Genomic DNA, 25,904 nt, shown 5'->3' on the forward strand with positions numbered 1-25,904 from the left:
GCGGGCCAGGCGTTCAGTGCAGTGGTGCATCCTGGGACGCGGGCCCGGCGGCCAGTGTGGCGGTGCACCCTGGGATACGGGCGGCTCATGGTCGCTGAGTGTGCGGTGCCCCGGCTGGGCGGGGGCTGGGGGGCCCACAGGCCGCCACCCACCAACAACGTGCTGCCGGTGGCAGGGACTTCACCTGGGGCGGCACCTCCTCCGACATGCACACTGACATGGTTACAGGGGCTAAGTAACTTGTCCACAGCCGCCTCTTAGCACAACTGGGCTTCAAATCTGGGTTTTTCATTATTTCAAACCCAGTGCCCTTGCTACTCAACTACACAACCTCTCCAGGGGGCAAATACCACTGTAAGTGGCCTACAGACTGTTCACAAGTTGGAGCGTAGGGACAGGAATAGGACCCGCATTTGCAGTCATCTCTCATTACAAGGTTGAATGAAGACATAGATCGGAACTGGAAGACAGATAAAATGGGGAGTGAAAAAAAAAAGCTCCAGTAAAAGGGGAGTGTTATTCTTTTGAATATTTTATTAAAATAAAATTCTATGACAGTCATTTATAGAGAAGATAGTATAGTGAGGTAAGGAAAATGGGCTTTGGAGCCAGAGAGTCCTGGGTTTAAACTTTGACTCTTCAATTTATTAATTTTGGTTTGTGTGACCTTGCACTTTTAAATATTTTTAAATGCTTTTTTCCTCATGAGTAAAATAAGGATAATAATTACTCCTTGCAGGGTGTCCTAAGGATTAAATGAGGAAAAAAAAGTCTGGAAAGTATTTAGTATAGTATGTGGTAAAAAGTAAGCACTCAGAAAATGACAGCTGTTTTTACTATTTGAGTGCACAAAAAATGTAGAAAATAATGTTTTTAATAATAACTTAATTATTGTCTTATTAAGTGTTAAGTCTTATAAGTTCTCCAGAAAATAAAAACAAAAGGCATCAAGGAGCACTCAGGATGAGATAAAACAAGGAGTTGGAATGCAGGTAATATATGAATAGAGATGGATGAAAGGAGGTTACAAGGAAGTAGAGAAATAATCATAATTTAAACCTGCTTTGGAGGTGATGATGAGTTGAACAGACGTTGGAGAAAATCAAATCAGGTATGAATAAGGGCTGCTGCTGCTAAGTTGCTTCAGTCGTGTCCGACTCTGTGCAACCCCATAGACGGCAGCCTACCAGGCTTTGCTGTCCCTGGGATTCTCCAGGCAAGAACACTGGAGTGGGTTGGCATTTCCTTCTCCAATGCATGAAAGTGAAAAGTCAAAGTGAAGTCGCTCAGTCGTGTCTGACTCTTCCCGACCCCATGGACTGTAGCTTACCAGGCTCCTCCATCCATGGGATTTTCCAGGCAAGAGTACTAGAGTGGGTTGCCATTTCCTTCTCCAGTGAAGAAGGGCAGAGTTCAGGCATTCCACCAGAATACACAGAAAAGAGAACAAAGTTGAGGGTGTTAAGAGAGGAAGTTAAGCACGGAGATTAGAAAGCAGAAGCTCAATCTGCAAATAAATGATGATTTAAAAATGAAATGTAAACACTTGCCATGAATGCATGGCAAAAGGGAACCCAGAGAACATATCTGGGATAATATGTAAGACTCATCTTGTTCCAAGCAAGAATACTCAAAAGAGAGCCAGACCTAGACAGAACCTCAGGAAGTTCTTGAATTTCAAGGACAATATATTATTTTGGACACAGCCATCAGAAAATCAGATAACCTAAAAATAATCAAATAAGGATGGTTTCAGCTTTCTCTTCCAGAAGCTAGGGATAGAAAACAATAGAACAAAAATGGCAACAGATTAAGAAAAGTTGCAACACAAAAACTATTCCCAAACAAGTTGTCATTCAGGTCAACAAAATGAATGGTAACCAAAAGACATTCTGATACATAATATATGAGGTCTCAGAAAATATATTCCTCTTCCTAGAAAAACTGCTGAGAGGTACCCTAGACTTTCCTCTTGGAAACATTACCTAAGAGGAACCAAAACTGAGATTAGTTCATTGGATACAGTGTGAAACAGAGTTAAGAGTAACTAACAAATAAAATGGTGATAATAAAATGGCATCTAAAAGGCAAAAGTAAAATTTGTATAAGTTATATATTCTAGAGGAAGCTAGAAGCTTCCTAGAACTTTTGGGGGGAACAGATGAAATTAATAATGGCCAGGAAACTAAATGGGGCAAGAAAAGGAAAAGTGAACTAAATTTGGCCCATAATGGAGTCTAGGCTTACGGCTTCAGTCTTGGCTTTGATGATAAAGGAATTTTCAAACATGTTTTTTGAAAGCATAAAAGGTAATGATCTGTATAGTTTAAAAGTAGGTATGTTTTCCAAATAACTACAAGACATAAGTACAAATCACTAACAATCCATTTGCAAGCCAAGAGAAAACAGGAAATATTAAGGAAGAATAAACAATCATGGCAAATATGTAATTTATGACAAGAAAAATCATTTTAAGATTAAAACTATGCTACATTTTAAAAAGGAACAACTTTTCAGCTATTAAAAGGGAACACATTTTTGATTGTGTTTATAATATAAAGTCCATTTATAATATTATCTGCTGATTACAGATAATCAGACCAAAGAACTCATACCCAAAGTTTTAGCTTATAAGTCACAGAATACATTTGAAACCTCAAACCCTGATCTTGGATGGTCCCAAAGCACTTTTCTTCAGATACCACAGTGATTTTTTCTCATCAACTGGTTCACAAATCAAGTAGCACCGCCCGGGTGGAAAGCACAGATGGCATGAGTTCAAGCGTCATGTGTTCTGGTTACCCCGCCGCCGTGCTTGTGAGTCCAGCCTCCTACGGTGGGTATGTCACCACTGACCTGCAACAACTGGGATGCCATTCGTTTGCTGCAGATGGCCCTTTAACCACCCTCCATAACAGACTATTAAAGAACAAAACAAACAATACTGTTAACTAACTTTTTACAATGCTGTTAAAAGAAATACTTCTGATGGAATCTTAGTGGTTTCTTCACTCTGCAGGCTGATCCAGGAAGCGCAGTGCTGTTGAAGGCCCATTCCCAAATTCTCACGCTCACACTGACATACTTTTTACCCAAACAGACATTTCAGAGAATGGGGCTGTTTGTGATTACTCCTAAATGTTACTCTGGTTTCGCTATTAGTTTGTAATAAAACTCATTTGTATAGGGAAACGTGGTTGCCAATCAATCTTGTCTCCTAGTCCACCACTCATTTCCCTTCCATATAACCATCAAATCATTCATTTCACACATTAAAAGCGACACACAAGTAAGAGGACATGTGCCATATTCAAGTGAAGAATGCTACATGATACCAAAAATGATTTACTTGTCAACAATCTACCGAGTAATGGAAATCTTTCCACTTTATTACAGAAAAAAAAAATATAGCTAAACCAGAAAAAAACTTTTAAGACAATTTACAGGAAAATTGGCAGTCAAAAACTCAATTCTATTTTACAACAGTGGGCTATACTACTCTTGTGTTTTACAGACATGAACAAACAAAAGTCAGCAATTCAGAAATGAAAAATAAACTTCCCTTCTTAGCAAATTAAAAAATAAGTTTGGCTGCAGGAAAACTTGTTCAATAAATTAAAAAACAAAGTCATAAGCAATCATAAATGTGCTGCTGGCGCGTTCACTCTGTGGGCCTCCAGAGAGAAGTGTGTCTGGCAGGAGGTCTAAAGCACTTTTTTAAAAAACGTATGCTGTCATAATGCCACAGACAACCCCAATCCCCACTCCTAGACAATATCTGTAATATAAACCCATATTTTAAACTCTACAGCTTTCAATGATTAGGGAGATGCTTGTCTCAAACCAGACTAAAAATGCTTAAACTTTTCTCACTGGTAAGGAAATCATACCCAGATAACATTCCATTTCTCAATTCCTCTAAGTATTAGGAAACTATCCTTTCCTTGAAAAAAAAAAAAGCAAAAATCCCAAAGAGGAAAAAAAAAATGCAAGCAATCCATGGTATATATAAATATGTATTTTACCCAATGTAGTGAGTAACTGTGCTACAGTTTAGTCAGTCTACTTGGAAAGGTTAATGTCATGGCAAATGTAGAAGGGAACCCCTGTTTTTCTATATCTTAAAAAATATACTAGTGAGCTGAATAATTAGGAGGTTAACTGTGAAGGCTTTGATCTTTGTTCAGCTTCACTTTCCATAGAATAATCAGAAAAATTTACAGTTCATTTGCTAGTCTGACCTGTTATTAATAATACAGTTAGAAAAGGCATTTTATCGACCACAATTTTCAAATTAGTATTTTAATATTCAGCGAGATAACTCTATATGGTGTCAAAATTATATAAAAGACCAATTAAAGCTCAGTGTTTAAAGTCACGTTCCCACACCCCTGAGCAGTCCGAGCCGGGTGCCTGGGCTCTGAGGAGGGAGGTGAGAGGCGAGTCCGAGCCCCAGACCGGGCTCGATGACCAGACGCTGCCTCTGGGGAGAGCGTTCAGATCCATGCCGACAGAGGCATTTCACAGACACCACGACAGATCCTGGTGTTCGGAGGGACAGAGAACACAGATCAGTTGAAAACCACTGTCCTCGTGGTGTGCACCTCCTCTCCCAAGCATGCCTGGGGCCACAGATGGTCTCTCACAAGTGACCGACAGCTTCCTGATGGTTAAAACACCCAGTCTTCTTCTCAGATACTAAACTCTACATAAACTTCCCTGTTCAAGCGCTACCTGACCCGAGTTTCCGCAAAGCATTTCTTGTTTTCCTGCCCCTGGAATTCTCTCAACTTTCCTTCTTCATCCAGGCCTCTTTCTTCTCCTCTCTCCAGTCTCAGGGAGATCAGACCTTCTCCCATGAATTTCATAATGCGCTACACAAATGACTCCTGCTGTCATGTGGATCTTCTAATTTTCAACACGGGATTTCTGTCTGTCTGCTGGGCGTCAACACGCGCTGAAGACGCCTGAGTCACTCAGCTGAGAGCAGAATGCATTCTCCTTTGTGGAGACTGTGAGGTTCCACTTCCCTATTGTCGGGAATAAATGCAAGTGAGAATGCAGCGTCTGTCTCAGGCTCTCTTCATCCTTTATAAAATTGTTTTTTCTTCTTCTCCTCCCAGTTATATGTTCATATATGATTTAAAGACTCAGTCTTTCAGTTCTGGAAATTTTTCCCGGACTACTTTAGTACTTCCCCATCTCTGCTCCTCCTTTTCTTTCTTTCTTTTTTTTTTAAATTTATTTATTTATTTTTAATTTTTACTTTACAATTCTGTATTGGTTTTGGCATAGATTGACATGCTCCTCCTTTTCTGTCTAGAACTTGTGCTATTCAGCTATGGAATCTTGTGAGCTCTCCTCAAATTTTGTCGTTACTGTTTTCCAAATTTTTTTTTGTCCTGCTGTTATACTTTTTGAAGATTTCCTCAACTTACTACATTTCTATTGAGTTTTTCATTTCTGCTATTATTCATTTATGTTTATTTCTCCTCCTGAATATTCTAAGTATAATATCTTTTATAACTATTTCTTTCTGAAGATATTACTAGATTAATTTCCTCCTTGCTTAGTCTGTCTTGTTTTAGGCTCTGTAATATTAAGAGACTTTCCACAAATGACTCGTGTTCCTTGGCTATTCACTCCTATGTAAGAGTTGGACACATAAATGCCTACTAGAAACTCTCTCCATGGGTGAAGTTTGTGACTGTGGACTTCAGGGTTGGCAGGCTTGGCAGAATAATTTCTTTGGGGAAGTCCCCAAACCAGTCAGTCCTAAAGGAAATCAACCCTGAATATTCATTGGAAGGACTGATGTTGAAGCTCCAATACTTTGGTCACCTGATGTGAAGACCTGATTCACTGGAAAAGACCCTGATGCTGGGAAAGATTGAAGGCAAAAGCAGTAGGCAGAGAATGAGATGGTTATAGTATCACCGACTCAATGGACAGCAATTTGAGCAAACTCTGGGCGATAGTGAAGGACAGGGGAGCCTGGCGTGCTGCAGTCCATGGGGTTGCGAAGGGTTGGATACGACTTAGTGACTGAACAACAGTGTATCTTTAGATCTTTCTCTGAGGTTGGTCAGACTCCACAGACATTTCCTCTAATTTTCTGGGCGAAAATGTAATGTGGCGGGTGGGAAGTTGGCTCTCAACATTGAGATGTGCCTAATTAATCCCATTGCAGTGTGGTATCCCTGTCCTCAGGTGTGTCTGGTGTCCCTCCGTCCAAAGACCTGCTAAGACCTTGGCTTTCTTGGACTGTAAATCAGTCCTTGCATGGCACACTGCTCCAGTGAGTCTGTGGATGGAGGGGCCTGTTGCTAGAATTCAGCAAGAAGGCTTTGCCCCTCCTCCTCCATTCTCATTGTCCCTGACGCCAGCGGGATGTTCCCAGGACTCTTTCCAGTCTTTTCTACTTGTCTGCCTAGCCACTGGTACTATATTGCTATTTAAGTCATCTTCAAACACAAAACCAGTCACTGACTTGAAAACCACATGGGCTCTCCACTGCCCACAAGAGTCAAAACTCCTTAGCACAGCACACAAGGTCTTGGATGAACTGGCCCTAAGCTAGCCCGCCAGCAGGGCTTCTCTTCATACCACTCACTGCACTCACAGCAACAATGTTAATATTAATAGTGATCACCCCCTGCTTGAAGACAGTCAGTCAGTTACGGAGAGGTCGAACTAGACTGACTAAATCCATTATTTTGATTCTACCACCTTACCAAGTTAATCTCATCTGCAAAACAGGGATCATAACAGTACCTGCCTGTTATTATAAGGATAATCTGGGCACTTGGAACAGCAGCTGACATATGGAAAGTGTAACTGATGTACAAGTTAAAGATTTTAAGTTTCTGCACACCTGTCTGCCCCAGGACACTCTCAAGTCCTTGGAGAGGATCTCTTCTCATTTATTCAGCACTTGTGGTTGTGTTTATTATAATGGGGCAGACACGATGCTATTCACAAGGGATAATGTAAAGAACAAGGCAAATGGAGGCTGTTGAAAAGCTATTAAAACATAATGTGAAAAATGCTGTGATACAGGAAAGAAAACAGTGAAGAAAATACAAAGCAGGTAGGATCTAATGGTTCAAAACAGGCGGAGGAGTCTCCACAGGTCCAACATTTAAGATGGGGCTTAACCAATAAATAAATAAATAAACCCACGGCAAAAGGAAAAAAGATGGGACTCGACAAATCTATAAGGCGGTGTTCCTAAGACAGGGGGTTGGGGGAGAACCACAGGTGAGGCTAGAGAAACAGGCTGGGGCCAGTTACACAAGGTCCTGTATAACCTGTTTCAGTCTCTATTTTGTTTCAACCACTATCAATTTCACCATCCTGGCACACTGGGAGTGCCATATACAATTTTAAGGACTTATAAGTATTTTGTTGCTAGTAACAGCTGAAATGCAACTACTTGGCAATTATTTAAAAAATAAATTACACCATGCTTCCAAATATCATTGAAGAAGCCATATATAAAAGAACATGTACTCTATGATCCATTTACATAAAAGATAAAACTAGGCAAAATTAATCTAGTTATCTCATTTTAGGGTATAGCTACCTTTACCAGTGAGTTATGACTAGAGAGGGTTCCCAGGGGGACTCCTGAGTGCCAGTAATGTTGTTTCTTGAGTTGGGTACTGGTTTCATAAACATGCTATTAGTGAAAATTCAAGTCATGTATGTGTGTATTTTGCTGCATCTATTTTAAGTTAAAACAGATTCATAATTTATTGATTTATAAATTTAGATTAAATTGTGCTCACTTGAATGGACATATGTATTTACTTGGAGAAGAGGTGGAGTTACAGACTAGGAACTCATTGTGTATCACTAGTTTTGTGTTTTCCCTTATGGACTAACTCAGGACAGCTCTGGATACTCTCAACAGCCAGGAAAGTTATCACACTGCTAGCGTCAGTCATCCTCACCAATACCAGGGTTTCAGTGAGGGTAGGACAAACTGACTTACACCCAAAGGTTAGTTATACATGTAGCATCTCTGAAATCCCAACACTCAGCATACACACGAGATTGCCTTTTTCTCATTTTACATATAACAAGGGGTTGACGGCTCCTTACTTTATTTAAAACAAGTAATTTTACTTAAAAAAAAAAAAAAGTATTCAGTTAAAAAGTAATACAAGATATACGATGAGAAGTCAAGCTTTCTACTCAGATCTATTTCCCTGGGCAACTGCTATTAGTATTTTCTTATATGCTGTTACTTATTTTATAGACACACAAAAGCATATATAAATATGTTAAGTGTGTGCATCACTCCTTCCCTGCCTTCTTTCCTTAACAAACGGGACTCTGGTATATTTACTTTTGTTTTTTATTGTAGGTGTTTCATTTAACATGAATATAGCCCATTCTTTCCATAAGTATATATATAACTTAGCATATATACCATGAGTATATATATTTCGACATTTAACCAGATATTTCTAGTTTTTGCTTTTATAAGCGGAAGATACATTTTTTCACACAGAAGCCGCCCCAATGTATACCCCCGACTCTGTTACCAAAATTTGACCTCTGCATTTCTCTTTGGTTAATATTAGCATCTCATTTTTATGATTAACCATCCCCTATTTAGTTCCATTGATTTTCCTATTTCTACCTGAATGAGTACTAATCTGTTTTATTAACACAGCCTTTAAAATATATTTTAGGCATTCCTGGTGGCTTAGATGGTGGTGAAACTACTTGCAATAGACCCTGGATCTATCCCTGGGTTGGGAAGACACCCTGGAGGAGGAAAGGGCAAACCACTCCAGTATTCTTGCCTGGAGAATCCCATGGAGATGAGCCTCGCAGGCTACAGCCCACGGGGTTGCAAAGAGTCAGATATGACTGAGTGACTAACTTGGTAGGTTCAGTCTCCTTATATTTATCTATAAGAGGATCACTTAAAAATGCTTTAAGGATGACATTTTAGGCTGCCTTAATGACAGATTCACCAGCAGAATACAGTTACACTCTCAGTATACAAATCCCTCACAGGCAGACCTTGGAGATACTCTGGACTCAGTTCCAAATTATCACAGTAAATCAAGTATCACAGTAAGGGGAATCATGCGGACTTTTTGGCTTCTCAGTGCATATAAACTAGTTAAGTTTACATTATACTGTAGCCTAGTAAGTCTGCAATCGCATTATGTCTACATACTATAATAAAGAAATATTTATTGCTAAAAAAATACTAACCATCATCTGAGCCTTCAGCGATGCTGAAGATGTTAAAGCCACTGCTTTATCAACTAAGCTTATAAAATATTTTTAAATCCTTTGTTGTCTTCACTGGGAGCAGATTTTATCTTAAGAAACCACTTTCTTTGCTCATCCATAAGCAGCAACTCCTCATCCGTTAGAAGTTTTATATTTGTAACAAATATAATAATGAGAAAGTGTGAAATATTGCAATTACCAAAATATTGTAATTACAAAAGTGTCACAAAGTGAGCAAATATTTTTGGAAAAATGGCACCAAAAGACTTGGATGACACAGGGTTGCCTCAAACCTTGAACTTGTAAAAAATGCAACATCTGCAAAATACAAAGTGAAGCACAATAAAATGAGGCATGCTTGTAATGATGTGAAAACCTGAATTTACTGCCTCCTCTCTAAAGGACAGAATTATTCATATCACAACAATTTTAAACAGGAAAAAAATTTTTTAAAGTATCTTTAAAAAATCTTAAGAATATACTTGTGTTCTCATAGATCACATATATACATACACATGAAGCTAATCACTTCTCTTTAAAAAACCACTAAGATGTAAGTTTTTTACACATCACATTACATGTAAACACCTCAAAGGGAAATAATAAGGGTACTGGCTTACAGTATCCCTCCCAAAATTCAGGGCTACCCAGACCTGTGAATGCAACCTTATTTGCAGACAGGGTCCCTGCTGATATAATTAAGCTAAGATGAGCTCATACTGGGGCTTCCCTGGTGGCTCAGTGATGAACACTCCACCTGGCAATGCAGAAGGCTAAGTTTTGACCCCTGGGTTGGGAAGATCCCCTGGAGGAGGAAATGGCAACCCACTCCAGATTCTTGCCTGGAGAACCCCCACAGACAGAGGAGCCTGGAGGGCTACAGTCCACGGGGTCACAAACAATGGGATATGACTTAGGGACTAAACAACAGACAACAAGAGGTCATACTGCATGAGACTGGGCCCTAATCCACTGACTGTATACTTAAAAAGAGGGAAATTGGATACAGATAGACACACAGGGATGGAGAAGGAAATGGCAACCCACTCCAGTGTTCTTGCCTGGAGAATCCCAGGGACAGGGGAGTCTGGTGGGCTGCCGTCTAGGGGTTGTACAGAGTCGGACGACTGAAGTGACTTAGCAGCAGCAGCAGCACCAGCAGACACAGAGGGAAAACGTCATGTGATAACAGAGGAGACTGAAGTGACGTGGCTACACATCAAGGAATATCCAGGATCGACAGCAATGGCCAGAGGACACAAAGAGGCAGGGAAAGCTGCTCCCCTGGAGCCTTAAGAGGAGTGCAGTCCTGCAGACACCTTGATTTTGAACTTCTAGCCTCCAGAACTGAGAAAGAATAAATCTCTGTTCTTTTAAGCCACCAAGTTTGTCAGAGTTTGTTACAGTATCAATAAGAAATTAATACAATAACTATCCCAAATTTGAGAAAGTTTGAACTACCATAGATTTCAAATGCTGTACAACTGTATCAAGTGACTTGTTACTTGATGTATCTTTTTCAGTCACTAGGCTGCTCCCAAAAGGCAAAAGAAAAGCATGGTTTAGAGAACTCTTTTGAGGTTTATTTATTATTTTTGATACTGTTATCTCATTAAGGCACAATTATATTAAGGAAAAATAGTTCCTGGAAATAAAATGTCAGTGTTTTACGAAGGGGTCATACTTTTATTATATATTGTCTCAATATGTTTTAACAACTTTAAAAGTGCTGTTGGATTATATGGGAATAGACTTTTCTTCTGCAAACGGTAAATAGCACCTTGTAGCTCTTCAAAGCACTTTACTGTTCTGTAAGATATTCCCACTTCAGAAGCAGTGTTATTTGGGGCTACATCACAATAAACAGAGAACAGGGTATTAGATTCTTCAGTAACCAGAGGCCTTGACTGAGACTCTGGGCTAAGTTCTTTTTTATCCCCACTTGCTCCAAATGTGTCCTGAGATTTCTTCATTGCTCCTTGGTGTGGAGATGTTAGTCTACTGTTTACTAAACACAGGCTTGTGGATCCTTCTTCAGAATCATCAGAGCTGTCATAATCTACCAGACTTTGAGAAGCTCCTGGGGTAGAAAGACAATTAGCCTGGAGCTTGGTGTGGGCCTTCTCCAATGTTACACCACGGTTCAGTGGTTCAGAAGCAGCAGCAGAAGTCCAGGAGACCCAAGAACGAGCCTTTGTGTGACTACCAAGAACAACCAAAGGACCAGCTTCTGTTGAGTTGCTGTTTCTATCTTGGACAAGTGAGGAGACACAACAACAAATATGTATGTTATCTTTAGATTCAGTTACATCAAAATAGTTGCAAATGGTGAAAAAATTATCCCAGTCTTTTTGCAATAATTTTAAGTATCTAACAAAATATTCAAGAAAACAGGTTTCTGATGAAATCAAAAAATCAAGAAGAACGGTAGAATCAAATCCTATATTTTTTAATAAAAATAAAAAAATACAGTGTGGATTATAGCCATTTTCATGTGTGTGATGGCTCCACATTTCTTTTTCTTGGGTCAAGCTTTCAGTAGCTTCACATTCTCTGAAAATAACAGACACTCCAGATTAATGACTCTTTATAAATATAAATTTTGACAGATATAATTCACATACCATAAATTCTGCCAGATTATTTTTTAATCTATGCATTATTTTTAAAAGAAAAAAATTCAAAACAATCTCTTTCTCTACAAACTCTATACAAACCTGATCCAATAAAATAAATAATATCCTTTGACTTTGGTAGTTCTAGTTTGTATCCGTCCAACAAATGTCCTCCATCTTCCTGCCTATTGACATCAGAGTCTCTTATTCCTACAGGTAACTAATTCCACACGGTAAGGTGGGAATTAACCTCCTTCCTTTCCTTCCACACTTGTCTCAAGAGGGGTGGGCACGTGACCCAGGCTAACTAATCAGAGTCCCCATGGTCCTAGCCACCATGGTTCCAACATGAATCTGTGACTCATGCGGGCTAATCAGACCTCCTCTGGGATTTCTGCTGGCACTATTAAAGATCTTAACTGTAAGGTTGCTGTCAGTCTGGCACTGCTGGTGGCCCTGCCTGAGAATGAATTCAAAGCTATGAGACAGAAACAAAGGGAAATAATCAGTGACATGATTTAAGTCATGAACAGTTACACCTGATGCCAACTTGATTCCTCGGAATTCCCAGGAAGTAAATTCCTTTTCTGGCTTAGACTAGTTTATATTGATTTTTATCATTTACAACCATCTTAACCAATTCAGTTACATTAAAAAAATACATATGACATGAGCACAGGCCTCTGTGATCACACGAAATTCAAGAAAATTAAAAATTCACGTGCAAAATGAATTTAACTCAGAAGCTTCCTCTTTTCCTGAGGCGTAAGAAGTCAGCTTTGAATATGACTATATTCTTCAAGGCATGTGTATTCAGACTGAATTTGTATTTGACCGTTTCTGAGCCTAATTCAAATCACATGCATGCATTCTGTGTTCTTGATTAGAACCTTTTAAAAATTGGCCCCAAACACTTATAGTCTGAAAGCAGTCATTGCCAGAAGTGTCATAATACAAGTAAGAACTGGCAGCACAACACTACACCGACAACCATTAGTAAGAAATCCCTTTCTCTGAAGCCAAGAAAGAAATGGAAATAAAGCAAATACTTTACGGTTTTAATAAAGCAGAAGCAGAAATACTGTAAAAGGTCATCAGTTATTAACTTCATAACCAATTACAGATATCTGCCATAAGATATGACCCAAGTACAGATCTTTTAATAAACAGAAATAGGATCAGTATAAAATGTCATCAGTAACATAACTTCATAATCAATTTCAGATATCTGCCTCAAGATGATATCAGTACCAATTCAACTGTATATTAAAATGAAAATTTATAAGTTCCTTTGATTACTTACAAGTTTGAATTCAGCTTTACAAAGGCAAAAATCACCTTACAGAAGTTCAATACAGACAAGTTAGTCTTAAGGGTGAAAAGAGTTTCAAACATCAATTAAATTGTGACTTAGACAATGATATTAACTTACTCTTGATCACACAGGTAAAGCAAAGATGGAGACTCAGCCAGAATCCATATTGTCTAATCTCAGTTTAGTTCTAATTCCTAGATCTGCTTAGCCATTCAAGTTTTCACAACGAGAACTCAAATGTAATCTGTTTTCATGTAGGGCAGTGTTAAAGGAATTGGAACTTATAAGGAAACCACAAAATTGTTAGGGATTTTTTTCCCCTAATGATGGAAAGTAAATTGTATGTCCAATACATTATTAAAAATGTTTTCTGCTTTCCTGGCCATGTTAGTTAGTATAATTACTTTAAAATATACAAACCTGGTCAACTTCAGGTAGATGCCCAGCAATGCTTTGGCAGCCTCCAGCATGTCATCATCTTGTTCTATGAAGACCCTAGACAACCACTCACAGAGATTGTGTGATTGCAGAGAGGGCTGAAGGTGAGGCTTTAAGAAGGTCAGTAACTCAGACATGAACCTCTGGTAATTAACTTCAAAAACTGAAAAATTTAAAGAGAAAACAATATTTTATGAATGCATTTATTAATAACTTACCTATTCACATACATTTATAACATCTGGAGTACTTTAAAATGCATTATCATAATTCACACATTCAAAAGTTTAAGTTAGGGATCATCTCTACTCTGTATATTAGGAAACTGAGCTTCAGAGAAAAAAGAAAAAGACCAACTTGGTAGGATATAGTTAAAATGTTCAGCCAGATCATCTATTTGCCACAGTGTCAAATAGCTAGTATCTCTGAGAAATAAAAGCTACATGAATTCTTGCTAAAAACATATAAATGGATAAATAGTAGACAACAGAAATTGCTTCACTGGATGCCACAGTGTTTGTACTAGAGGCAACAATACAACCAAACAAAAATAATTTGCCTTCAAAATACTAGCAGAAAAAGTTTTTGTTTAAAGTTTTTTTAAAGCATTAAAAGAAAGTACTACTATTAAGCACAAAAGTCAAAAAGGTTTTGAGGCGTTTTAACTGCAATTTAAAACTCTTGATTTATGTAACCAATGCCATCTAGTGTTGTAAATGACAACTGCACAGGATTACACCCTGCTGCTGCTGCTGCTGCTGCTGCTAAGTCGCTTCAGTGTCCAACTCTGTGCAATCCCATAGATGGAAGCCAACTAGGCTCCCCCATCCCTGGGATTCTCCAGGCAAGAGTACTGGAGTGGGCTGCCATTTCCTTCTCCAATGCATGAAAGTGAAAAGTGAAAGTGAAGTCGCACAGTCAGTGTCCGACTCTTAGCGACCCCATGGACTGCAGCCTACCAGGCTCTGCCACCCATGGGATTTTCCAGGCAAGAGATTACACCCTATATTAGTTTACTTCAACTCCTAATTATCAAAACTCTGTATTAGTAGATATACCAATTTTGTGAAGTAAAATATGAATAATATACCACAAATATCTGAACATGAATTGACTAACATTGCTTACTTTGAAGAGACTCAATAATCTGTTTCTTTTAACTACAGTTATTAACTATGCTATGCAAATTCAGTTTAGCACACAAAAATGAAACTTTTTAAAAGACAATTTTTATCTTTATTGGAAGCAAACAATAAATTATAACTAGAATAAGATATAACTTAAGTTAGTGAAATTACAATTCTGAGCTTTGATAATTATGAATTTTACTTCAGTAAATAATTACCCATTACTTTACGTACAAAAGGCATTCAGAAAGTTACCTTTCATTTCATTTGCTGAAGCACAATTTTGAAACTTGATTTCTAAGGATCTTATGATAAGTAAGCTCAGTGCTCTAAGAATCACATGATCTGGACCAGGGGCATGCTCATATCCAGCTAGGACTTCACCACCTCCAAAGCAGGAATGTTTTCCACAGACAGACAACGTCCTCAACAAGCCCAAATCCACAGCTTGCAGAACAGCACTGGCCAAAGCCAACAGGTCCACATCCAAAGGATTATCTGGTGGCACGAAGACAGGGACAGATCCCCGACAAAGGTCTTCACCCACTTTGCACAGAAGGCACTTTTTGATGAAGATGATCAACTTCCTTTTGACAAAAGCCTGAATAGGCCAAGTAATAACATCAAACACACAAGAAGGTTTCAAAAATAAAATCCTCTGGCAAGTGAAATGTAACTTCAGGTAGATTCTAGACGCTATAAGAAGTTCAAGCAATTCCAGGAAACATATCAAACTGTTTATTAGTTTATTAGAAGCATCTTGGTGGTTTTTAAAATGCTGAGAAAATAAGGAATTGTAAAAGACTTCAAGAAGAGTGTCAAAAGGAGTCAGGAACTGTTTTAGAATTTCTGCAATTATAAAAATAGTAATTATAAGCAACAGGAAACACAAAGTTTTCTTAAAACACAATTTTACAATTTTTAAAATTATCATCATTTGGTAAGATGAAAAAATGGATTGGATTATTTACCTCTAACACAAACAAATGAAGATAAACATGCTAACAGCTAATAATCATGGCTAATATCAATTTTACAAATAGCAGTAACATCAGACTATGCAAAGGACATATAAAAATGAAAAGCTTTAATTTCAATTTTTAATAATAGTGAAAATAAAGTGAAGTCGCTCAGTCTTTTCTGACTCTTTGCGACCCCATGGACTATAGCTTACCAGGTTCCTCAGTCCATGGGATTTTCCAGGTGAGAATACTGGAGTGGGTTGCCATTTCTTTCTCCAGGAGATCTTCCTGACCCAGGGATTGAACCCAGGTCTCCCACATTGTAGGCAGACGCTTTATTGTCTGAGCCACCAGGGAAATCCAGTAATAGTGAAGTTTTACATTTTTTCTTTTAAAAAGGTACCCTCAATCAAAGACTATGGGGCATGGTTTTTTAGTTTTTCATACTTCAAAACAATCAGAGGTTGTAAAATAAGTTTTATTCACAAAAATATAATGCTCCCTGGGAACAAGACAATGACAATTGTTTACTGGGGAACACAGTTCATACCTGTTTTTTGTGAAGATGTATCTTTAAAGATTTCTTTAATTACAAAGGTAAGTATCCAGAGGCAGTATACTACTTTATTACTTTCAGAATATTCAGAAATATTTTTTTGGCAAAAAGAAATCCAGGAACTACTTAATGTTATCTATAAGTGAGAAAAAAATTTTTAAGTAGTAAGTTGTAATACAACATTTTCTTTGCAATTACAAATTATCTATTATACACAATTCTACACAACATTGTTTACTTCGTTCCAAAAAAAAAGTATAATATTTGCTAAAACAAGGAGATAAATATCCCAGTATTCCTTAAGTCAAGAAATTTAATACACCATAGAAATAAAAAACCAAGAAGGAACATGAAATATGCAGTGGTTATTATCTCTGGTGGCTGGAATGATATGAAATTTTTATTTTGGTCTTTATACATTTTCCCTTTTTCCAAATTTTCTATTGTACATACCACCTTTTTGTATTCAGGAAAGAATGCTGTTTTAAGAAAGGAACAAGCAATTACAGCTAAAAGAAGTCAGGAAATGTTTAGATATATTTATTAACTACTTCAGAGATAAGAGAAAAATGATTAATTTGTTCATATTTTTTCATTATGCTGAGGACCATTCTTAGAATTTATATTAAACCTATGAAAATGGTCTTAGTCTCAAGCAGGGGCTCCTAAGCCTTGTTTTTGGAAGGGAGGAAGGAGGCCCACCTACTCCTTTGAGAATCTGAACAGTTATCGACTCTGTGACTTGCAGTCTATCTTTTGAGTTGAGAATCTTATCTGTAATGACTTATAATGTATTTAAGACTCTAATCCTTGAAATAAGTCACCAACATACTATTCTATTCTTACATGTTTGTGGATTTACACATTACATGAGCAAATATTTTATTGATAAAAAACTGAATGCCAGAGATCAATTTTAAAGAAAATATAAAAGTAATAGTAACATAATTTGATTACTTATCTTACCTTTTCCTTCAGTTGGAAATACAGAATTAGTGCAAGGCACTTTGCAGCCATGTGAGATAACAATTTTTCCGAGTTTTGGAACATACAGGTCTACAGGAAAATAAATACATTTACCTACTGTTGCTGACTGTTCTAAAACTTTTATTTTAAAAACACAGATCTTAAAAAAAAAAAGTAAATGGGCTTACCAATTGAGATTCAATGTCAGATGATTTTAAAAGAATTTTAATTATATCTCTGTATTTCTCCTTTGCATGGAATTCAGTTTCCACAGACAATATTCGGGTTATCATCACTTTGATCACTGTTAGCTGAAGGAGCATTATTTCTCGGGTACTGCTCATCTGAGAATGTCTCTGCAAACACACAGGTGCTACAGAAAAGGTAGGCAAACTAACGGAAGATGGCTCCTGCTTGCCCTGAACATCAAGGATGTTTGAGCAGTCTGAGGAGGTGGTTGTAGAGCAATCTTGATCTGAAAATGCTGGGTAGAGATAAAAGACGTAATCATGGCTGTCATTTTCAAGTGTGGCTCCGAGAAGTACCTTCTTGTATAATTGTTCTAAAACTTCAAATAAAGTTTTCATTTTGATGGCCAAAATCTTTCTTATAAGAAAGTCAACAACTCCAAATTATAAATGTTAACCTTGGAAATGCGAGGAATCTCTAAGATGTTTCTTCGGTAAAACCTAAAATAGGAAAAGTAATTTTAAAGGTGCAAGTGTTATACATTACAAAGGAAAGGCACCTGTTTCTTTAATTGGAGGATAATTGCTTTACAAGGTTGTGTTGGGTTCTGCTGTACAGCAGTGTGAATCAGCCATTAAGTATACAAGTATCCCCCTCCCTGTTGAACCTCCTACCCCAGCCACCCCTCTAGGCTGTGTTACCTAGCAACTTCCTGCTAGGTGTCTATTTTACATATGTTAATGTAGGTGTTTCAATGCCTCTCTCTCAAGTCATCTCACCCTCTCCTTCTAATGGAAAAGCATCTCTTTCTATTTATTTAGTCTCTCAAGTTAAAGGTAATACTGACTGCGTAATTTTAAAATAAGGAAAATTGGTAGTAACATTATTTTTAATGTATAAAAACAAAATGTATGTTTTTCATATAGATTTAAGACCATAAAATTATTTTTAGTTTTATCATAGCAAAAACTTCAGCTTTCCTCTAACCTTCAATGGGCTATTAGGGTTTCTCAACATTGGCATGATTAACAGTAAGAACTGGCTAATTTTGCTTTGGTGGGCTGTCTTATGCATTGTAGGAAGTTTAGCAGCATTTCTGGCCTCTACTGATTAGATGTCAGTAGCAGGCCCCGGGGGTTGGGGGTGGGGCAAAATTGTCTAGGTTGAGAACCACTTGGCCCATAACACAAATTCATTAACTTTCATCTTCAACTTACAGATGAAAACCTAATGTTAGAATGCTATGTGGCCAAATTATTATCGTTATGTTGATTAACTCCCAACTTAAAATTAATAACGTTGTTGTTCAGTCTCTAAGTCATGTCTGACTCTTTGGGACCACAGATTGCCAGCTTCCCTGTCCTTCACCATCTCTCAGAGTTTGCTTAAACTCATGTTCATTGAATCAATGATGCCATCCAACCATCTCATTCTCAGTCACCCATTTTCCTCCTGCCCTCAATTTTTCCCAGCATCAGGGTCTTTTCCAATGAGTTGGCTCTTCTCATCAGGTAGCCAAAGTACTGGAGCTTCAGCATCAGTTCTTCCTATGAATATTCAGGGTTGATTTCCTTTAGGATTAACTGGTCTGATCGCCTTGCTGTCCAAGGGACTCTCAATATTAATTTTTGTAACATTAAGTTAAAAAAATTTAAATGCCATCCCAAGAAAAAGACAGGATATTAAGCAAAAGCAATCCAAACATGAGGAAACTAATTTCTATTTGTAGTTGGTTATAAATTTATATATTCTGGATATCTCAGGCTCCTTTGACCTGATGGAGACCAGAAAGAAAGGAAAAAATGAGACATGGCTTTTAAGGAGAAAAATGGGTAAACAACTGACAGATGACTATTAGAGAAAGCATGTAGTTACTACAGAGCAGGCGTGGCTAGGAAAAACTAAAGACCATGGTGTGACCAAGAGAGATTACTGAATAGCCTTTCAATGGAATAATGGGGCCTCTGGGAATTACTTGATCCGATGGGGCTTGGTCTTGTTACTGCCTTTGAGCTGTTTTGTTGTTGTTGCTTAGTCGCTAAGTCATGTCAGACTCTTCTGTGACCCCATGGACTGCAGCCCACCAGGCTCCTCTGTCCATGGGATCTCCCGGGCAAGAATATTGGAGTGGGTTGCCATTTCCTTTTCCAGGGTCTCTTGCCAACTTGGGGATCCAATCAGTGTCTCCTGCATTGGCAGGCATGTTCTTTACACTATTTTACACCTTGGTAAATTGTAGGTAACTAATAGCAATGCAAATAATTCTTGTTTATGGACATGCCCATAACTGTCTGGTGAAAGGGCAACCCTCCCTGTAGTGGGAAAACCCCGTTTTGCTTCCATCTGTAAACTCATTTCAATACTCCTTCTCTACATAAATTCACAGTTCATCAACTTTTAAAATGGCTGTGACATTTGGCTAGTTCTTTAATTAGTTAAATAAATTCATTCCACATTCATTTTATATGGGTCATGATTTTGTCCTTTTAAAATGCATCCTTTAACAAAATCCATGGAACTCTCTCCTTTAGCCTGGCCCACTGACAAATGCCCATCTTTCACCCCTTCCCTGCTCACCAGAAGCGGTCTTGGAGGGAGCGCCGTCACCTTTATTGGGTCCCACTTTGACTACGGTCCGCTGGCTTGCCCCTGGTCTTCCACCCTCCCTCTGCAGTGGGTTCTTCCCCTTGCTTTGTTTCAAAGGACTTCCAACTCCTGGTCACCCTTATAAGGCAAAGCTGCCCTGTTCTAGTCCTTTAGTGCAGAAATATTAAGAATCCTATAGATTTTAAAGTTATAAATCAAACTTCTATGGTGCGTATCTCACACAGTTCATAAACATAACTATGGTAATAGCAGTAACCGTGTTCCGTCCGGCAGTGTTAAAACTGACCTGAGCTTACTGCTTCCAGAAAGCAGTCATGGTTAAGAAGCACTATGCCTTCTGTGTTCTAAGGAAGGGCTGACCACCGGTGACAGGACCCACCTCCACCTTTCCTTACTGACCTCCCAGTTTTATAAACTCCATATTTTCTCCTTCTTTGAGAGGCTCCCCATTAATAAACATTCTCCCTGTTGCATCAGCTTGAATAAAATCATCTCATTAATTGTCTGGTATATTTTGTCTGTCACACAGCAGAAATCAGTTTTCACATTCTCCTTCAAAGATGAATTCCATTGTGCTTATTTCACTTTTTAGTGTAGTTACAACATTTCTTCCCAACAAAACTATTGAGATTTTTATATATAAACTATCCTGTGTAATATTTCTATACATCTTAAGTTCTTAAATTTTACCACAAGTGAGAATACAACTGCTATTTCAACCTATAAAAAGGGCCATTGCAAATAGTTCAATCATTTCAACACAAAAAACCAAAATGCGAATGCCAATAAATTTAGGTAAACAAACAAACACTTCGAGGGGTTAGGGGTGGAGAGAACTGGCTGTTTTCTATCACAGTGGGACCTAGGATCTTGATAAGAGTGGTTATGAGAAACCTGATTGAAAAATTATAAACTTGATACACAGAGTCAAAATATGCTTTACAGACAGAAGAAATCACAAAAGCATAAACTAGGGGTCACAAATGGCAGGCAGATAACGAATGAATGAAGGTAATAGGTGCTAGGCGGCTTCTACTCTATCATAAACCTTTCCTAATTTTGGTGTCTTTTAAGATATTAATACTGGCCAAACAAAATTTCATTGAAACAAATGTCTATGGCAGCCCATTGAGAATTGAGAATTGCAGCTGTTTTCAAGCAATTATACCACTAACAGCAAGGAAGGACAAATCTCGAAAAAACAAGCTAGGGGATTAAACAACCACACTTTTTTTCTGGAATGGTTGTTACAAGATGGGGACATCTCAAGCTGCATTGCCATACTGGTCTGGAGAAAGGCATACCCCTCAAATACTAGGCTCTTAAGAGATTCCAATAAAGCAAAGTGTCTGAGAAAAGACGCTCAGAATGCTGACAGGCTGTGGATCCAGTTATCATGGATAAATGACAAGAGATCTATAGCCTTGAAAGGACACAAATGTTGGGAGGGACCTAATTAGGACAAGTGAATGAGTGGTGTTTTTTGGAGGTTTTTTTTTTTTCCAGAAAACACCTCGTGGCAGAGGAGCGTGAACTCCCACATTAGGGGGCTAAGGGCATGCCCATTACAAGCACAAAATTTGCTTAAAGTCTTTCTTGTATTGTTTAAGGACTATAAACTATTTGAATTTTGCAGTCAAATCTTAATTAGTACTATGTTAGTCTTAACATAAAAAAAACAGTCCCCACAATTTTCAAATAAAAATGATGGTCCCCACCCATCCTCACAAAAAATCAATGATTTAGGGATAATGGTTGCTAAAGTTTATTGAGTGTCCACTATGTATCAGAAACTGTTTCAAGTGAGTGATAGCTTCACAACAGCTGTTAGAGGTGGAGACTTAAGTACTACACCTGTTTTACAATAAGGAAACTAAGGCACAAAGAGATCAAATTATGGAGCCAGTTAAGTGGCAGAATCAGTATTTGAACCCAGAAAGTCTAATTTCAGAGCCAGTACCCCTTCTCAAATTTCCTCTGATGCTCCAAAAGCCTCAGGATAATGGTTGAATAGAAGCTCTCTAATAAACTTCCTAAGTAAAAGGAGTGACTCCCACAACCTAATCTTTAATGGTTTCTGTATGTACTCCAGTAATACTGTAAAATACTGTAAAACTTCTACATGTTGCACTTCCCAGTGTAAACTACAATTACTTTTTTCAAAAAATAGCAACCAAAGGTTGAAACATTAATTAGGACTCCCATTTGATTGACTTTTACAAAACTTTTAGTACCTACATCAAACCCAGGGTGAAAAGCCTATCTACTGATCATACTTTGACATCAGCTCATGAACAGTTTAAAGGCAGTACAAATATGTGACGAAGACAGTGATTTAACTTCATTTAGAATAATTTCAACCACTCATAACAATTAACTCAAGATGGATCATGGGCTTAATACTTAAAATTAACCTTTTAGAAAAAAAAAAGAAAACCTTTGGGATCCAAAGCTAGTCAAAGAGCTCTTAGACTTGGCTCCCAAAGTAAAAAGTGATAAATTGGACCTCAACAAAATTAAAAACTTTTGCTCTGTGAAAGACCCTGCTAAGTCACTTCAGTCGTGTCCAACTCTATGTGACCCCATGGACAGCAGCCTACCAGGCTCCTCCATCCCTGAGAGTCTCCAGGCAAGAACACTGGAGTGGGTTGCCATTTCCTTCTCCAATGTATGAAAGTGAAGTCGCTCAGTCATGTCCGACTTTTCACGACCCCAAGGACTGCAGCCTACATGGACTGCAGCCAGCCTACCAGGCTACTCCGTCCATGGGATTTTCCAGGCAAGAGTACTGGAGTGGGTCGCCATTGCCTTCTCCTGTGAAAGACCCTACTTAAAGTGAAAAAGATAAGCACAGACTGAGAGAAAATATTTGCTAACTACATATCCAACAATGCATTAGTATCTAGAATATATAAAGAACTCTCAAAACTCAACATTACACAAAAAGATGTTCAACCACAGTAGCCGTTAGGGAAATGTAAATTAAAACCACAGTAAATACCACTATCAATATGACTAAAATAAATTAGTGACCAAATTCTGGCTAGCACACAGAGAAAGTAAACCATTCTACATTGTACTAGGAATGTAGAATGGTACAGTCACTGGAAGACAGTTTGGCAGTTTCTTAAAAAACTAAACATACTCTTAGAATACGTCATTCCAGCAATTGTGCTCCTTGGTGTTTACCCAGAGGAGCTGAAACTGATGCCCAGACAAAACCCTACACAGACAGGCATAATCACCAAAAGTTGAAAGCAATCAACATATCCCTAACTAGGTAAATGAATATCTGTAACTGTGGTATATCCACTCAATGGAATATTATTCATGCTAAAAGGAGTTATCAAGCCATGAAAAAACATGGAGGAAACTTAAAAAGCATATGACTATGTGAGAGAAACCAACCTGAAAAGGCTACATGGGTGTATGATTCCAATTACATGTGTGTGCTTAGCTGCTCAGTTGTGTCCAGCTCTTTGTGACCAGTGGATTGTAGCCCACCAGGCTCCTCATGGATTCTCCAGACAAAAACACTAGAGTGAGTTGCCACACCCTCCTCCAGGGGATATTCCCAACTGAGGGATCCAACCCAGGTCTCCTGCATTGCAAGCAGATTCTTTACCAGCTGAGCCACAAGGGAAGCTCCAATCACATGACACCCTGGAAAAGGCAAGACTATGGAGACAGTGAAAAGATCAGTTGCCAGAAGTCAAGGGATGAAGGAAGGAATGAATACGTGGAGCACAGGGCTTTAAGGGCAGTGAAACTACTCTGACTGATACTACAATGACGGATACATGTGACTACGCATTTGTCTAAACCCACAGGAGGCACAACGCTGAATAGAAACCCTAATGTGAACTATGGATTTGGGTGATTATGATGCGTCAATGTGGGTTTATCAACTGTAACCCAGGTACCACTCTGGTATCTCATCTGGGGACGCTGATAATGAGGGAGACTATAATGATGATGATACATGATAATGATACATGATAGATATATATATGATAATGAGGGATGCTGATAATGAGCAAGACTATATATGTGTGCAGGCAGAAGATATATGGGAAACCCCTGTACCTTTCTCCCAATCGTGCTGTAAACCTTACTGTTCTAAAAAATACACAGTCTTTCAAACAAAACAAAAACTAAGTATGCAACTATCATATGATCCAGTAATTTACACTTGGGCACTTATTCCAGGAAAATAAAGACCCATATTCACACAAATACCTGTATGTGAAAGTTCACAGTAGGTTTATTCACAGCATAAAACCAGAGACAATCCAGATGCCCTTCAATGGATGAACAGTTAACTATGAATGATGATGAATAAATAACTATGGTATATCCATACTGCTCAGTAATAAGAAGGAAAGAACTACAGACACAAGCAATGATTTGGATGACGCTTAAGGGGATCATGCCGAGAGGAAAAAGCCCATGTCAAAAGGCTGCATACTGTAGGGTTCAACCTTGAAACACCCAGAACTAGAGCACTGGAGAGATCAGTGGCTGCCAGAGGTCAGGGAGGGTCGTTTCCACTTGGTGAGCAGGGTTATAAAGGCCCTCTGACAACAGAGCTGACAGGGAACATGCTAATCTATGTATGTAACAAAACTGCACTGAACTAAATATACACACAAATGAATACAGGTAAAAGGAGAGTCCAAGCAGGAGCAGTACACTGGTGGTAGCAGCATCAATCCTGGTTGGGGTACGGCACCAGTTTTGCAAGACACTACCCTTGGAGGGTACACAAGATCTCTCTTTATTATTTCTTACAACTTCAAGTGAATTTACAATGAGCTCAGATTAAAGCTAAATAAAAAAAAAAATAACTTGCTATAGACATCAGCCTTCTGATCCTTAGCAACAATATGCATAGGACTTCATTAATATCAAGGAATTAATTAATATCAATACTAAGATATAAACATAAACATATTAGGGCTTCCCTAGTGGCTCAGATAGTAAAGAATCTGCCTGCAATGCAGGAGACCTGGTTCTGATCCCTGGGAAGATTCCCGGGAGAAGGGAATGGCTGCCCACTCCAGTATTCTTGTCTGGAGAGTTCCATGGACAGAGGAGACTGGTGTGTTCTAGTCCGTGGGTTGCAAAGAGTCAGACAAGACTGAGCAACTAACACTTTGGGCTTTTCAGGTGGCACTAGTGGTGAAGAACCTGCCTACACAATGGTCTGATCTCTGATCACTCACCTAGAGCCAGACATGCTGGAGTCCGAAGTTAAGTGGGCCTTAGGAAGCAAAACTATAAACAAAAATAGTGGAGGTGATGGAATTCCAGCTGAGCTATTTCAAATCCTAAAAGATGATGCTGTGAAAGTGCTGCACTCAATATGTCAGCAAATTTGGAAAACTCAACAGTGGCCACAGGACTGGAAAAGGTCAGTTTTCATTCCAATCCCAGAGAAAGGTAATGACAAAGAATGTTCAAACTACTGCACAATTGCACTCATTTCACATGCTAGTAAAGTAATGCTCAAATTCTTCAACCTAGGCTTCAACAGTATGTGAATGGAGAACTTCCAGATGTTCAAGCTGGTTTTAGAAAAAGGAGAGGAACCGGAGATCAAATTGCCAACATCCACTGGGTCACAGAAAAAGCAAGAGAATTCCAGAAAAACATCTGCTTCATTGACTATGCTAAAGCCTTTGTGTGGATCACAACAAACTGTGGGAAATTCTTAAAGAGATGGGAATACCAGACCACCTTATCTGCCTTCTGAGATATCTCTATGCAGGTCAAGAAGCAATAGTTAGAACTGAACATGGAACAATAGATTGGTTCAAAGTTGGGAAAAGAGTATATCAAGGCTGTATATTGTCACCTTGCTTATTTAAC

General features: G+C 38.5%; 1 protein-coding gene across 6 annotated transcripts in view; it reads right to left on the reverse strand.

The window, feature by feature from the left end:
- Positions 1–10,819: 10,819 nt before the first annotated feature.
- Positions 10,820–25,904, reverse strand: part of LINS1 (lines homolog 1) — a 29,857-nt gene continuing 14,772 nt past the window's right edge. For 2 of the 6 annotated variants that reach the window (XM_040257031.1, XM_040257032.1), the window contains exons 2-7: positions 17,426–17,926; positions 17,238–17,327; positions 16,266–16,407; positions 15,009–15,602; positions 13,609–13,780; positions 10,820–11,811 (exon numbers count right to left, since the gene is read on the reverse strand). In XM_040257031.1, the coding sequence (XP_040112965.1) occupies positions 10,926–11,811; positions 13,609–13,780; positions 15,009–15,602; positions 16,266–16,407; positions 17,238–17,327; positions 17,426–17,824 (2,283 nt within the window). In that variant the 5' untranslated portion in view covers positions 17,825–17,926 and the 3' untranslated portion in view covers positions 10,820–10,925. Of the gene's footprint in view, positions 12,352–13,608; positions 13,781–15,008; positions 15,603–16,265; positions 16,408–17,237; positions 17,328–17,425; positions 17,927–23,441; positions 23,692–25,904 lie in introns of those variants that run through there. The other 4 variants (XM_040257033.1, XM_040257030.1, XM_040257034.1 and 1 more) reach the window with 4 other exon arrangements.

The sequence above is a fragment of the Oryx dammah genome, unplaced genomic scaffold (genome assembly GCF_014754425.2).
Source record: "Oryx dammah isolate SB20612 unplaced genomic scaffold, SCBI_Odam_1.1 HiC_scaffold_16, whole genome shotgun sequence".
Taxonomy (NCBI): Eukaryota; Metazoa; Chordata; class Mammalia; order Artiodactyla; family Bovidae; genus Oryx; species Oryx dammah.